The 16,282-nt window shown below is 40.4% G+C and overlaps 1 protein-coding gene across 1 annotated transcript; it reads left to right on the top strand.

The window, feature by feature from the left end:
* The first annotated feature begins 13,655 nt into the window (after positions 1 to 13,655).
* On the top strand, positions 13,656 to 14,756 carry LOC135231796 (olfactory receptor 9G1-like). The gene has a single exon (XM_064288981.1). It carries the CDS (start codon positions 13,766 to 13,768, stop codon positions 14,681 to 14,683), a length of 918 nt encoding a protein of 305 aa, XP_064145051.1. The 5' UTR covers positions 13,656 to 13,765; the 3' UTR covers positions 14,684 to 14,756.
* The last annotated feature ends 1,526 nt before the right edge of the window (positions 14,757 to 16,282 follow it).

Here is a 16,282-nt window from a genome sequence, read left to right as displayed (position 1 = left end):
ACACCTTGCTACACACACCCAATAACCCTCCCCCTAATGAGACAGCTGCTCTCTCCCTCCACTCTCTCTTTTCATGCCCTTTTCTCCAGATTCTAACCCCCTCCACCCTCTCATCTCCTCTCCAGGCAGGAGATGCGAACCTAGTCTCAAGTCTCCACCTGATCCAAGAAGCTCATTCCTCACCTGCATCCCTCTCCAACCCATTGCCCAGTCCAATCCATGTCTGAAGAGTTGGCTTGGGGAATGGTTCCTTTCCTGGACCAACAGAAGGTCTGGGGGCCATGACCACTGGGGTCCTTCCAGTCTCAGTCAGACCAGTAAGTCCGGTCTTATGAGAATTTGGGGTCTGCATCCCACTGCTCTCCTGCTCCCTCAGGGGTTCTCTGTTGTGTTCCTTGTCAGGGCAGTCATCAGTTGTAGCTGGGCACCATCTAGTTCTTCTGGTCTCAGGATGATGTAGTCGCTGGTTCATGTGGCCCTTTCTGTCTCTTGAGCTCATAATCACCTTGTGTCCTTGGTGTTCTCATTTTCCGTTGATACAGGTGGGTTGAGACCAATTCTTGCATCTTAGATGGCTGCTTGCTAGCATTTAAGACCCCAGACACCTCTTCAAAGTGGGATGCAGAATGTTTTGGTAATAGATCTTATTATGCCAATTGATTAAATGTCCCCTGAAACCATGATCCCCAGACCCCTGCCCCTGCTATGCTGGCCTTCGAAGCATTCAGTTTATTCAGGAAGCTTCTTTGCCTTTGCTTTAGTCCAATTGTGCTGACTTCCCCTGTATTGTGTGTTGTCTTTCCCTTCACCTAAAGTAGTTCTTATCTACTATCTAATTAGTGAATGCCCCTCTCCCACCCTCCCTCCCTCCCCCTTCTTGTAAGCACAAAAGAATGTCTTCTTCTCAGTTTAAACTATTTCTTAAGTTCTTATAATAGTGGTCTTATACAATATTTGTCCTTTTGCAACTGACAAATTTCACTCAGCATAATGCCTTCTAGGTTCTTCCATGTTATGAAATGTTTCACGGCTTCCTCACTGTTCTTTATCCATGCGTAGTATTCCATTGTGTGAATATACCATAATTTATTTATCCATTCATCTGTTGATGGGCACCTTGGTTGCTTCCATGTTTTTGCTATTGTAAACAATGCTGCAATAAACATGGGTGTGCATATATCTGTTTGTGTAAAGGCTATTATTTCTCTAGGATATATTCCAAGGAGTGGGATTGCTGGATGGTATGGTAGTTCTATTTCTAACTTTTTAAGGAAGTGCCAAATCGATTTCCAAAGAGTTTGTAGCATTTGACATTCCCACCAGCAGAGTAGAAGTGTTCTAAAATCTCCACAGCCTCTCCAACATTTATTATTTTGTGTGTTTTGGATTAATGTCAGCCTTGTTCGTTTTTTTTTTTTTTTTCTTTGTTGGAGTAAGATGAAATCTCATTTTAGTTTTGCTCTGCATTTCTCTAATGGCTAATAATCGCAAGCATTTCCTCATGTATCTGTTAGCTACCTGAATGTCTTCTTTAGGGAAGTGTCTATTCATATCTTTTGCCCATTTTTTAACTGGGTTATTTGCCTTTTTGCAGTTGAGTTTTTGCAGTATCATGTAGATTTTAGAGCTCAGGTGCTGATCAGAAATGTCAGAGGTAAAAACTTTTCCCCAGTCTGTAGATAGTCTTTTTGCTCTTTTGGTGAAGTCTTTGGATGAGCATAGGTGTTTGATTTTTAGGAGCTCCCAGTTATGTAGTTTTTCTTCTACGTTCTTCACAATGTTTTGTATACTGTTTATGCCATGTATTAGGGCTCCTTTTTTAACGTTGTCCCTATTTTTTCTTCCATGATCTTTATCATTTTAGAATTTATATTTAGGTCTTTGATCCATTTTGAGTTTGTTTTTGTGCATGGAGTGAGGTATGGGTCTTGTTTCATTTTTGTGCAGATGGATATCCAGTTATGCCAGCACCATTTGTTAAAAAGACTGTCTTTTCCCCATTTAACTGTTTTGGGGCCTTTGTCAAATATCAACTGCTCATATGTGGATGGATTTATGTCTGGATTCTCAATTCTGTTCCATTGGTCTATGTATCTGTTGTTGTACCAGTACCAGGCTGTTTTGACTACTGTGGCGGTATAAGTTTCTAAAATCAGGTAAAGTAAGGCCTCCTACTTTGTTTTTCTTTTTCAGTAATGCCTTATTTATCCAGGGCCTCTTTCCCTTCCATATGAAATTGGTGATTTGTTTCTCCATCCTTAAAGAATGTCCTTGGGATTCGGATCAGAATTGCATTAAATGTATATATCGCTTTTGGTAGAATAGACATTTTTATACTGTTAATTCTTCCTATCCACGAGCAAGATATGTTCTTCCACTTACGTCTCTTTTGGTTTCTTGCAGAAGTGTACTGTAGTTTTCTTTGTATAAGTCTTTTACATCTCTGGTAAGATTTATTCCTAAGTATTTTATCTTCTTGGGGGTTACTGTAAATGGCATTGATTTGGTGATTTCCTCTTCAATGTTCTTTTTGTTGATGTAGAGGAATTCAACTGATTTTTGTAAGTTTATCTTGTATCCCGATACTCTGCTGAACTTTTCTATTAGTTTCAGTAGTTTTCTGGGTGATTCCTTAGGGTTTTCTGTGTATAAGATCACGACGTCTGCAAATAGAGATACTTTGACTTCTTCCTTGCCAATCGGAATGCCCTTTATTTCTTTATCTAGCCTAATTGCTCTGGCTAGGGCTTCCAGCACAATGTTGAATAAGAGTGATGATAAAGGGCACCCTTGTCTGGTTCCCGATCTCAATTCGAATGTTTTCAGGCTCTCTCCATTTAGGGTGATGTTGGCTGTTGGCTTTGTATAAATGCCCTTTATTATGTTGAGAAATTTTCCTTTTATTCCTATTTTGCTGAGAGTTTTTATCATGAATGAGTGTTCAATTTTGTCAAATGCCTTTTCTGCACCAATTGATAAAATCATGTGATTCTTGTCTTTTGTTTTATTTATGTGGTGGATTACATTAATTATTTTTTTAATGTTGAACCATCCCTGCATACCTGGTATGAATCCCACTTGGTCATGATGAATTTTTTTTTTTCATATGTTGTTGAATTCTATTGGATAGAATTTTGTTGAGGATTTTTGCATCTACATTCATGAGGGATATAGGTCTATAATTTTCTTTTCTTGTGGTGTCTTTACCTGGTTTTGGTTACAGGGATACGCTGGCTTCTTAGAATGAGTTTGGTAGTATTCTGTCCTTTTCTATGCTCTGAAATACCTTTAGTAGTACTGGTGTTAACTCTTCTACGAAAGTTTGGTAGAACTCTGCAGTGAAGCCATCTGGACCAGGGCTTTTTTTTGTTGGGAGTTTTTCGATTACCTTTTCAATGTCTTCTTTTGTTATGGATCTATTTAGTTGTTCTACCTCTGTTTGTGTTAGTTTAGGTAAGTAGTGTGTTGCTAGGAATTCATCCATTTCTTCTAGGTTTTCAAATTTGTTTGAGTAGTTTTTCATAGCAATCTGATATGATTCTTTTAATTTCAGTTGGGCCTGTTGTAATATCACCCATCTCATTTCTTATTCAGGTTATTTGCTTCCTCTCCTGTTTTTCTGTCAGTTTGGCCAATGGTTTATTAATTTTGTTGATTCTTTCAAAAAAACCAGTTGTTGGTCTTGTTAATTCTTTCAATTGTTTTTCTGTTTTCTATTTCATTCAGTTCAGCTCTAATTTTTATTATTTGTTTTCTTCTGGTGCCTGTGGGTTTCTTTTGTTGCTCTCTTTCTATTTGTTCAAGTTGTAGGGATAGTTCTTTGATTCTGGCCCTTTCTTCTTTTTGGGTGTGTGCATTTATTGATATAAATAGGCCTCTGAGCACTGCTTTTGCTGTGTCCCAAAAGTTCTGATAGAAAATGTTTTCATTCTCATTGGATCCTATGAATTTCTTTATTCCATCCTTAATGTCTTGTATAATCCAGTTTTTTTTGAGCAGGATATTGCTCAGTTTCCAAGTCTTTGATTTCTTTTCCTTGCTTTTCCTCTTATTGATTTCCACTTCTATGGCCTTATGGTCAGAGAATATGCTTTGTAATATTTCAATGTTTTGGATTCTGCTAAGGCTTGCTTTATGACCTAATATGTGGTCTAGTCTCAAGAATGTTCCATGTGCACTAGAAAAGAAAGTATAGTTGGTTGCTGTTGGGTGGAGTGTTCTGTATATGTCTATGAGGTCAAATTGGTTGGTTGTGGCATTTAGATCTTGCGTGTCTTTTTTGAGCTTCTTTCTGGATGTCCTGTCCTTCACCGAAAGTGATGTATTGAAGTCTCCTACTATTATTGTGGAGCTGTCTATCTCACTTTTCAATGCTGATAGAGTTTGTTTTATGTATCTTGCAGCCCTGTCATTGGGTGCATAAATATTTAATATGGTTATTTCTTCTTGGTGTAGAAAAACCCTTTAATCATTATGTAGTGTCCTTCCTTATCCTTTCTGATGGATTTAACTTTCAAGTCTACTTTGTCAGAAATTAATATTGCCACTCTTGCTCTTTTTTGATTGTTGTTTGCTTGATATATTTTTTTCCGTCCTTTGAGTTTTAGTTTGTTTGTGTCTCTAAGTCTAAGGTGTGTCTCTTGTAAGCAGCATATAGATGGATCTTGTTTTTTAATCCATTCTGCCACTCCCTGTCTCTTTATTGGTGCATTTAGGCCATTTACATTCAGGATAATTATGGATAGGTATGACAGGTATTGATGTTTTTTTGTGTGTGTTGACAGCTTCTTTTTCCCACTTGATTTTATGTGCTGAGTAGATTTTCTTTATATATTGTCCTTTCCTCATATTTGTTGTTGTTGATTTTGTTTCTGCTGAGTCTGTATTTTTCCCTTGTATTTTATTTTGATGAGTAGAATAGTTTGTCTCCCTGTGGTTACCTCATTATTTACCCCTATTTTCTAAATTTATAACTAACTTTTATTTTTTTCTATCGCTGTATATTCCTCTCCATATGGAAGGTATATGATTACACTTTTTAGTCCCTCTTTATTATTTTAATGTAGTCTTCTTTTATATGATAACATCTCTGTTACCCTGTGTTGGGCTTTTTTTTTTTTTTTGGATTTCCCTGTCTGGGCTGACATCTGGTTGCTCTGCCCAGTATTCTAGTCTTGGGTCGATACCTGATATTATTGATTTTCTAACTGAAGAACTCCCTTTAGTATTTCTTGTAGTTTGGGTTTGGTTTTTACAAATTCCTTCAACTTGTGTTTATCTGGAAATGTCTTAATTTCACCTTCATATTTAAGAGACAGTTTTGATAGATATATGATTCTTGGCAGGCAATTTTATTGCTTCAATTTTTTAAATATGTCATCCTATTGCCTTCTTGCCTGCATGGTTTCTGCTGAGTAGTCCGAGCTTATTCTTATTGGCTCTCCCTCGTAGGTGACTTTTCTTTTATCCCTCACTGCCCTTATAATTGTTTTTTATCTTTGGTTTTGGCAAGCTGGATTATAATATGTCTTGGTGACTTTCTTTTAAGATCTACCTTATGTGGAGTTCAATGAGCATCTTGGATAGATATCTTCTCATCTTTCACAATATCAAGGAAGTTTTCTGCCAACAAATCCTCAACAATTTTCTCTGTATTTTCTGTTATCCCTCCCTGCTCTGGTACTCCAATCACTTGTAGGTTATTTCTCTTGATAGAGTCCCACATGATTCTTAAGGTTTCTTCATTTTTTTTTAATTCTTTTATCTGATTTTTCTTCAAATATATTAGTGCCAAGTGATTTATCTTGCCAAGTGATTTATCTTTGAGTTCAGAAATTCTAGCTTCTACTTGCTCAATTCTGTTCCTCTGACTTTCTATTGAGTTATCTAATTCTATAATTTTATTGTTAACCTTCTGAATTTCTGGTTGCTGTCTGTCTATGGATTTTTCCAGCTTGTTAAACTTTTCATTATGTTCCTGAATAATCTTTCTGATTTCTTCAGTTGCTTTATCTGTGTGTTCCTTGGCTTGTTCTATGTATTGCCTCATTTCCTTCCTGATGTCTTGAAGGGTTCTGTATATTAAACTTTTGTATTCTGCATCTGGTAATTCCAGGAATGCACTTTCACCTAAAAGATCCCTGGATTCTTTGTTTTGAGAGCCTGTTGAGGTGATCATGGCCTGTTTCTTTATGTGACTTGATATTGACCATTGTCTCCAAGCCATCTATAAGTTATTGTATTAGTTTATGCTTGCTTACTGTGTCATAGCTGCTTGCCTTGTTTTGTTTTGGTATACCCCTATGGGTTCCTTGAGTGAGCTAGCTTGGTTATTTTCACCTTTGGAGCTCTGGTGTCCTGTCCCCAGCTGGCTAGAGCTGTTATCAGGTATATCAGTCTAGGAGTCCATTCACTTGTCTTGTATGAATTCAGCTCAGATTTCCAGGTAGCTGATATCAAGTGTGTGGTACAGGCTCTGTCCTAAGAGGGGCCGGGGTGATTGGCGTATATACCGGTATCTGATTGCAGCAGGGGGTCATGCTCTGAACAAGGCAGGGGGCTGAGAACTGAACCCAAGTGTCTCTGAGGAAAACACGTCTCTGTTCCCTAGAGTGTGCTGGTGGGTGGGCTCTGCAGAGGGACCATAGACACCCAAAGTTTTTGTTGTAAGGACTGGGAGGTACCAGTTATTCCTGGACCCCTGTCGTGGGTGGCTGGGTGACCCAAATGGAGCCACCAGTCCTTAGGTCCCTGTTGTGGGTAGGTGAGGACCTTGTTTAATAGGCAAAGCAATGTCAAACATCAAACATCTACCTCTCCTCCGCACGGCTGAAATGGTTAGAGTTTGCCAACAAGGGCCTATTCTCCTGAAATAGGCCCACACAGGTCCATGCAGAAGGGAAAGGTGCTCAGGGTCCACGGACGGTTTATGCCTGGACAGGAGCTGCTTCTGTCCTGAGCTCCTCCTGTTACTGGAGCTAGCAAATTATCTTTTCCCCCCAGCTGCAAATGTTTTCCCTCCCCAAGGCAGGAGATGGCTCCAGGTGCTCGCCAGGGCCTATCTCAGGCCCAGGGATTCAGCCGCTGAAGCCGGCTTGGGGGTGTGGGGGCGGGGGCACAGTAAAATATACGCAAGTACTTAGCTTTTGCCGAGAGCGCTGTTCTCCTCAGGTTCCGGAGGTGTGAGTGGGCCTTGTGGCTGCCTGCTCCTCCCTGAGGGAACTGCGGCCCAACGCTAGGACCAACCCGTCGCTGCCGCTGCCACCGCAGCTGCTCCAGGAATGGTGCCTGAGGGCTCCTCGCGATTCAGGTACGGTAACCCCTCTCCGCTTCTGAATGGTCTCTTCCTTCCCTTTCACCTCAGTTCCTTGTCTAAGCTTGCCTTTGATGCTCAGGGCTCCCAGCTTGTCACAAATATACTCGTTTCACTTGTTTTTTGGGTCTTTGTTGTAAAGAGGGCTCGACAGAAGCATCTGTCTATTCCGCCATCTTGGCTCCGCCTCTGCATCTATGTTTTGATCATTGTGGTTTCTTTTACCAGAAATGCCCTCCTACTACTTGGCAACTGTCCATTTATTCTTCAAGAAAAGATGTGTGTTTCCTCCTATTGTGTAAAACCTCACATAGCACACACACTTCCCTCGTTGCCCGTAGCAATCTCCACTCTCACTTAATTCTATCATAACCTACTGCAGTTCTTTACGGAGATTTGTTTTCTCCCAATAAACTACACCCTTAATGTGGCAGGTTCAGTGCCTCAGTTTTGCCTCTTGTTCATAGCACCTGGCAGAATATCTAGACCATAGTAAATGCCAGACAAATATTCTGGTTTGGGGAGGAATTAGGAGTATTGGGAGAATTTGTTTTGCATCTTGACTGCCAGCCTCTGCTGTTGTGTGTGACCTCAAACAGTGTATGTGGAACTATTTCTATGCCTCGGCTAACTCACTGGTAATAATAATCTCCTTTCCTTCACAAGATTATTGTGCAGCTTAAAATGAAATGACAATTTTAAAGCCCTTTTTTTTTCTGGCAGAGTGCCTGCTGCATACTAAGTTGTCAATAAATATTATTATGATAAATAATGGAGAAACTGGACAAGTTGCTTTGGACACATTAGGCAATATGTCACTTCAAAATTGAGTAATGAGAGTATGAGGATTGTGAGTGAACATGTTTGTTGCAAAATCTGTCTATAGAGATGTTCAGGATAGGTGAAGTCCACATCTAAAGAATATAGTTATAGCTCAATGGATACTCAAAGATCATTCTTCTCTGAAGTTTGGTATAGGGGAAAGGCCATGAATTTTAAACATATTGTCGTGGGTTCAAATTTTGACTGCCCTTATTTCTGAGTTACTTAGGCAAGTTAAGTAACTGCTCTAGATCTATTCTCTAGTCTATAATGGAACTGAAATGTATGCTTCATGGAATTATTTGACAATTAAATAAAGTTCCAGGAAGGCATGTGCACAGAGTACATTCTCAATATATCATAATTATGATCATTATTTTTTTAAGTCGTTCTCTTGCGTGGAGCAAAATTCTCCTAAATAAAGCCAACACATTCTTTTTTAATTGCATTTTCAGACACTTTCAAAGTTATCAACCCCTGAGGTGCTTAAAGAATCGAGTACACTGGGGAGCCAGAGAAGGTGTGTTTCCTGCACCACAGTGTTGGGCTTCATTGCTAATGACTGTGAGAGTTGCCGGTTAAGTGTCCCAATCCCGGGTGGAGAAGTTGAGTGTTTCTATGCTCATAGTCAGGGTTGGCTATAAATGTAAGAGATACCGGAATCTACCAGCAAATGATTGGCATTTTAATAAGAACACTCCGGTTGCCCTGTTGAGAACAGGCTCAAGAAGAGTGCTTGGAAACATTTTCCAATTCCACCTGTATGAGGTACCCACCTGTGACAATGCCTACATCTCTTAGCATATCCTGTAGGTTTTAAGTTAAAGTATTATAACCAAAAAGAGAGAGACCCAGGGAGCCCACTAGCATTTACTAACCTAAAATCAAATATGAGTGGGGGTGACTGAGTGGTTAAGTGCCAGGTCTCTGACAGCACCACTTATTAATTGTACTAATAACTTCTTCTTAAACCTCAATTCGTCTGTGAAATGATTGCTATTAATCTGTAAACCTGTACATGATGTATGTTGTGAGGAATAAATATGATGTTTGTGAAGCACTAAGCACTGTGCTTGACTCAGAATACAGCATTCACAAATTTTATATCTTATTTTTATGAATTATCAAATTCTGAGATCATTGTGAGAATCAGAAAATAGTAACTCAGAAGGGATTAAGACTGAGACTGGCTCCAGGCATTTTTGACTTTTTCCCACAAGAAAACTGAGTTCTTATGGATCCCATATTTTCAAAGACTTTGTCCAACTCTAAAATTGTTCTCATTTTGCCTTAAGTGATTTATTTAAAACAAGCAGTCCACAGAATCTCATAACAAACCTACAAATTAACCTGAGATAAACATCAAACAAGGACCAGCTGGTGGATTCAAACTGTCAACTTTTTGGTTAGCAGCCAAGCTCTTAACCAGTGCACCACCAGGGCTCTGATACATGTACCTAGAATAGGCAAAGGTAGAGAGACCAGAGTGTAAGAGTGGTTTCCAGGGGTGAGAGGGAGAAGCAAAGGGGAAATCATTGCTTAGGAAGCATTGAGTTTCTGTTTGTGGTGAGGGAAAATTTGACAATGGATGTTGGTGATCATTACATGACATGACTGATATAACTGGTGTCACTAAATCGTACACATGAAAATGTTGAATTAGCAAATGTATTGTCTACATTTTTACAACAGTTTTTTAAAAAAAGTGGAAAAAAGCAGATGGGAAAGAGCATATTTTAGTGAAGAAGAAAGAAAATAGGTTGAATAAATAAATAAATATATATTTTTAAATAGATGTAATATGGAACAATGAACTGTGCTAGGGAGAATAATAAAATAGGAAAGAGGTCTAAGAAATGTCTGGGAGGTAGACTGCAATATGATAGTCAGGGGACACCTGAAAAATGTGAGGGAGCTAGCTATGAAGATACCTAGGGCGGAGGGGGGGAAGACTTCCAGCCACAGGAAACAACAACTACAAAGACCCAGAACATGAGCCATTTATTCCAGGAATAAGAAGGAGAGTAGCTGGCTGGACTGGAGGAAAACAGTGAAGGGAAGATTAGTAGGAGCCAGGAACAGAGAAGTAAGTAATGAGGGACAGATCACAGAGAGCGTGTCCACCTTTGTAAGGACTTTGAATTTTACTCTAAGTTGAGAAGTCACTGGAGAGTTTGAAGCAAAGGAATAAAATGATCTAACTGGCATTTGAATGGAAACACTCTGGCTGCCCTGTTGAGAGCAGAGTCAAGTGGGTTAAGAATGGAAGCAGGAAGAACATTAGGAGGCTTCTCCAATAATACAAGTTGGAGATAATAATGGCTTAGTCTAGGCGCGGGGGGAAAAAAAGGAGCTGAGAAAAACTGCTGAATATATAGAGAGAGGGAGAGAGTGGGAGAGAGAAGGGCGGAGAGGGAGAGGGGGAGACGGGGAGACTGGGAGACGGGGAGAGGGGGAGAGTGGGAAGAGAAGAGCTAAGAAGTGTGTACTGATTTTTCAGATATGGTGTGAAAAATGGAGTGAAGTCAAGAATGATATTAAATGATTTCCCCTAACTTGGAATAATGCCATTTACTGCGGTGGGGAAGGCTGAGAGAGAAAAGGGTTTGGGAAGGATTGTCCAGATCTGGGTTTTGCTTGAGATGCCTTGTAGACATCCAGTAAGAGGCATTAAGTAGGCATTTGGATCTGTGAGTCTGGAATTCGGGAAGAGAAATGGTCAGGAGATATACAGTGGCGTCACTAGGGGGGTGACGGTGACACTGCCAGAGAGTGACCCCAAAATGACTGTCTATAAAATTTTTGTGCAGATTCTGGAGCGGGCCCTTCTCCCGCCCTGCCCCAGCCGGCCGTGGGGGCAGCATGCCCGCGCGCGCCACTTGAGGACGCCGCGCCCTCACCCCGCCACGGTCGCCCCTGCATGCGCACTTGCGCTCTTCTTGACCCTGGCTGTCGGCGCTGACACGGGACCGGGCAAGAAGTCGCGCAACGTTCAGAGACCGGCAGGTAAGGACGCTACAGGACAGTGAGCCAGGCCCGGCAGGCAGCGGCGTCGGGGTGGGACCCGCGCCTGGGCGAACCTGGGTGCTGGGCGCTCTCCTCGGGCTGGAACGGGGGACAGGGCCCGGGTTCCACTGCCCCTCTCCTCAGGAATCCTGGCGGAAGGTGGGACAGCGGTCTGTGGGGCGCCTGATGCTACAGGGCCGCTACCCAAGTGCGAGGACGCCACGGGGAGCCAGTCCCTGTCCCCCGCGGTTCCCCCAGAGGAGTCACCGCGTGCCCCCGGTCGCCGTCGTGAAGGAGCGGGAGCAGAGTTTCCATGAGTCCCATCGTTGCTCTGCGGTTTCAGTGCCGACGAAAAGTTCCTATTGTTGGCAGCCCTTACCCCGCTCTGTCCCCTGCCAAGACTGGGGGCTCGCTGTGGGGCCGGCCCCTACTAGCTGCAGAGCCCCTGGCCGCCTGGACTCCGAGTGCGCGTTGGCGGCGACCAACCGTGCGGTCAGCAGTGGCTGCTCGGTCCTGCCTGGCCCGGCGCAAGGACCCCCGGCTCGGGTCGGGTGGGCAGCGACGGGAGCAGGAGCCACACTGGCCAGATCAGTGCGCGTGGATGGGGGACGCAGAGGGGCTGCTGGCGCTGGGTTCCAGCGCTCTACTGGGCTCGGCAGCGATTCCTGTGGCAGGGTCTGGGACGGGCGGGGCTTCCTGCTCCTGATTGTGTGGCCTGGTACTGCAGAAGGTACATGGGGGCCGGGGGAGAAGGAGAGTGACACCAACCGTAGTGGCGCCACTGAATATAAAATTAAAGTTCATTCACTTATAGGAAAGTATAAGTCATCAGACCAGACAGGATCATTAGGGAGTGATTGTGAATGGAAAAGAAAAGACCTCCAAAGGTTAATTCTGGGGGCACTCAAAAATTCAAAGGTAGGGCAATAACACCAAGAACAAACAACCAGAGAAGTAGAAGGAAAGTAGAAGGAAAACCAGACAGGTATGGGAATCAAGTGAAAAGAGTTGTTGGGGGCTGGCAGGAGTGATAAGCTTACATGCTGCAGGTGAGGACTGAGCATTGGCTGTAGTCACTTGTGTTCCTTGGGCCTTGGTAACTGCATCTTGAGAGGAGTGCCAAAATTATATATATATATATATACTGCTGTCCAGTTGATTCCGACTCATAGCCACCCTGTAGGACAGAGTTGAACTGCCCCATGTGGTTTCCAAGGAGCACCTGTTAAACTCGAACTGCTAACCTTTTAGTTAGCAGCCGTAACTCTTAACCACTGTGCCACCAGGGTTTCCTTTAGTGGAGGAGTAGAAACAAAAAAACCTAATTAGAACAATCTTCTATTGTTCTATATTTTACTCCTAAAGACATCAATTTATTAACACTAATATTGAAAGTCTAATGTGGACTGTTTTCCTAGGTTCCAAAAGGATGGTTATGCTTACCATAACAATCATATTGACCGGGATTTTTCTTTATTTAACTACAAGAAGACTTAGGTTGGTAGGAAGTTAGTACTACTGGAATTGTCCCTTCATGAACTATAGATGTACAGTTGCTACATATATTCCTGTGTTGTTTTTCACCCATTTGTAGCTAAGACACCACTCCATTGAAGTATTTATTGTTCTGTGTGCAGAGAATCCTGAATGGGATGGACAGATTTCTGTATCATCAGATGGATGGCGAGTTTTATAGTCTCATAAAAAAAAAAATAGTCTAAGATAATTAGTTTTTTTCCTTCATTTTTATTAAGAGAAAAATCCTAATAATAAAAAATTTAAATAATGTATGTGATTTTTAGTACTAGACAATGAGTTTTATTAAAATTTCTCCCTTAAATTATTGTTTATATTATGTGGGTATCATACTATATGCATAATATGGAGCCCTGGTGGTGCAGTGGATAAGAGTTTGGCTGCTAACCAAAAGGTTGACAGTTTGAATCCACCAGCCACTTTTTGGAAACCCTATGGGGCAGTTCTTTTTTTTTTTTCATGGGGCAGTTCTACTCTTTCTTAGAGGGTTGCTATGAATGCAGTTAATCCTATGCCCTTTATCATCCCGTTATTGTATATGATCCTTCTGTATATATATTTTTACTAAAAAATTTGTATGTTACCGTGTGCTCTAACATTTTTTTCCTTGTATTTTCCTACTTTCTTATACCTATAGATATCATTATGAGATATTATATTATGGTCATACAGAGTTCCAATATATGCAAGCACCATATGAAAAATATCTGATTTTTTAAAAAATATATTTTTCAAAAAGGTATTAAGTCTAGTATTTCAGATGCAAACAAGTCACGATTTAAGCCAAGAAACCACACAATTATGAGGATGACAGCACAAGAAAATAGCAATTATAGGTCTGTCTTTCATTTAGTTGAACAGTCATTCCTAATGGGGAAAAATAATTCACTCACTTCAGAAATTTGGAAATTGAATACATAATTGCAAAATCAGTGATTGTTGCAAATTGAAAAAAATCTTTCTAAAATGAGCACCTACAGTCACTGGTTGAATACTAGACTCATAGATTATGTAGTATATTTCCTATGTACTCAGCAAGTAATTCAAGCTGAACCATTATTTTCTTTCTTCTTAGCTGAGATTATAGCCATGGAGAGGGGCAATCACACCGTAACTGAGTTCATCCTGGTGGGCTTCACGACAGACCCTGTGATACAGTTGATCCTATTTGTGGTGTTCCTCGGAGTGTACTCTGTGACTGTGGTGGGAAATACCATACTCATGGCATTGATCTGTAATGACTCCCGGCTCCACACACCCATGTATTTTTTCATTGGTAATCTCTCATTCTTGGATCTCTGGTATTCTACTGTCTACACCCCGAAGATCCTAGTGACCTGCATCTCTGAGGACAAAAGCATCTCTTTTGCTGGCTGCCTAGCTCAGTTCTTCTTCTCTGCTGGGCTGGCATTTAGTGAGTGTTACTTGTTGGCCACCATGGCTTATGACCGCTATGTGGCTATCTCAAAACCACTGCTTTATTCTCAGGCAATGTCCATAACGCTGTGCGCATTTTTAGTAGCAGCCTCATATCTTGGTGGATTTGTTAACTCTTCCATCATCACCAAAAGAACTTTTGCCTTGAACTTCTGTGGTGACAATGTCATTGATGACTTTTTCTGTGATTTACTTCCCCTGGTGAAGCTGGCTTGTGGCAGAAAAGATGGCTTCCAGACTCTACTGTATTTTCTCCTGGCCTCCAGTGTCATCATCCCCATTGTGCTCATACTTGCCTCCTACCTCTTCATCATTACCACCATTCTGAGGATCCGCTCCACCCAGGGCCGCCTCAAAGCCTTCTCTACCTGCTCCTCCCACTTGATTTCTGTCACCTTATACTACGGCTCCATTCTCTACATCTACTGTCTCTCTGAATCTAGCTATTCCATGGATAGGAACAAAATAGTTTCTACCTTTCACACTGTGGTCTTCCCCACGTTGAATCCTATGATCTACAGCCTGAGGAATAAGGATGTGAAAAAAGCACTGAATAAACTCTTTAAATAAATCTGGATTCTCTTTCTGAGGTGATGCAAAGAAAATTTTTCATCAGGTTCTTTGTGTCTCAAGCAGAGCTGCCATTGTGCTCCATCAGGATAAAAAAAAAAAACATATTCAAGTTAAAGACTTTTTCCAACCTTTACATGATACAGTTCAAGGGATCTAAGGTAAGAAAATTAGGGCAATTTAGGAAATAACATTTGAAGATAAAGGCTAAATTTTGATTGAATTCCATTGATTAGGAACAACCAAAACCATGGATTAGAAGCAAGCAAAAAACTAAAATTCAAAAACTCTCCTCTTCCTTCATAAAGAAAAGTAACAGAACACCCATTCCTATTAGCATACGAAGATTTTTGGAGACTGATCCATATAGAATAGTATCTACTTAGTTATATCCTAGATATAGGAACAAATAAGCTGATTAATTTTTAATATTTTCCAATGACTAGTAATTAGATGACTCTGGTCACTTTTTATTTCCTGAACAGAATTACTTAAACATTTTTATATCATTTTTTCCCAAAAGCATTAGGATAAAGACCCAGCAGCACACCTGAATCACCTCAGTGTAAACGAGGCTCTGCAAGCATGATCCCACCAATCTGCTTGTCTCTTTCACGAGGAAAAGTCAGTCAAGACCCCACTGATATGTTTGTGAATCACCATAGCTCTCAGGGACCCTCTTACTAAGATTTGTACTAATCAAATTGTGACATTATTAACATCAAAATACAATTATTATAATAAAAAATGATTACTATAATGAAGTAAAACAACCTGATAAATGAAAGTCTATGAGTGCACATTACTCAAAAGAAGTCTGTATACAGAATACATAAAATAGGGATAGAAGAAAAGAGTAAATATGATACCTTACATTTAATTTTGATTGATTTTTTTTAAGTAATGCAATGTTAATATATGTTAATAAAGCATGAATATGTCCTTGTTTCTATTGGAGTAAGCAGTAAGAAGAAAATACAAGGAACTGCCACTTAACCAAATAGTTCCAGAAAAAAGTAGAAGCTCTGTGCAGAACAGGAGGAACGTCAACACTAGCAATCATACATATTAATCACCAATGTAGGTAGAAAAGATATAATTAGTACCAGATGTCACACACAACTGAAATGAAACAGAATCCAAGAGTGCAATTCCAAAATGCTTTACTTCAACGATGTTCTCAAAAAGATACCTATTTCTGCAAACACAGCCCCATATTTTCTAAGAGATAAGATCTCTGTATTTGCCACTAAAGATAATAAAATTCCTATAAAATACACATAATTTTAAAAGAACATTACAAATCAAACTGTTATGTTACAGTGAAAGAAAATTGGTTATTTAATGCCAACCAATTGAAACTAGTAAATATATCATTCCAGAGGGAAGCACCAGAAAACTAAGTATGTTCATATTATTGTGTGTTTGGAGAGGCTATCTCCACTGTGTTTAAATAGTATTACTAAAATCCAAGGAAGAAAATAATCTAAGGATAGTAATAACCTTAGGAAGACAAAGAAATTTAACCTAAAAATTTAATTAAACACATGCACTTGATGTTTTAGAATGCATTTAAATGTAAATTTAGCAATAAATTTT

This window comes from Loxodonta africana, chromosome 7 (genome assembly GCF_030014295.1).
Source record: "Loxodonta africana isolate mLoxAfr1 chromosome 7, mLoxAfr1.hap2, whole genome shotgun sequence".
NCBI classification, from domain to species: domain Eukaryota; kingdom Metazoa; phylum Chordata; class Mammalia; order Proboscidea; family Elephantidae; genus Loxodonta; species Loxodonta africana.
The sequence above is the reverse complement of the archived record's forward strand: the minus strand, read 5'-3'. Positions and strand labels throughout refer to the sequence as shown.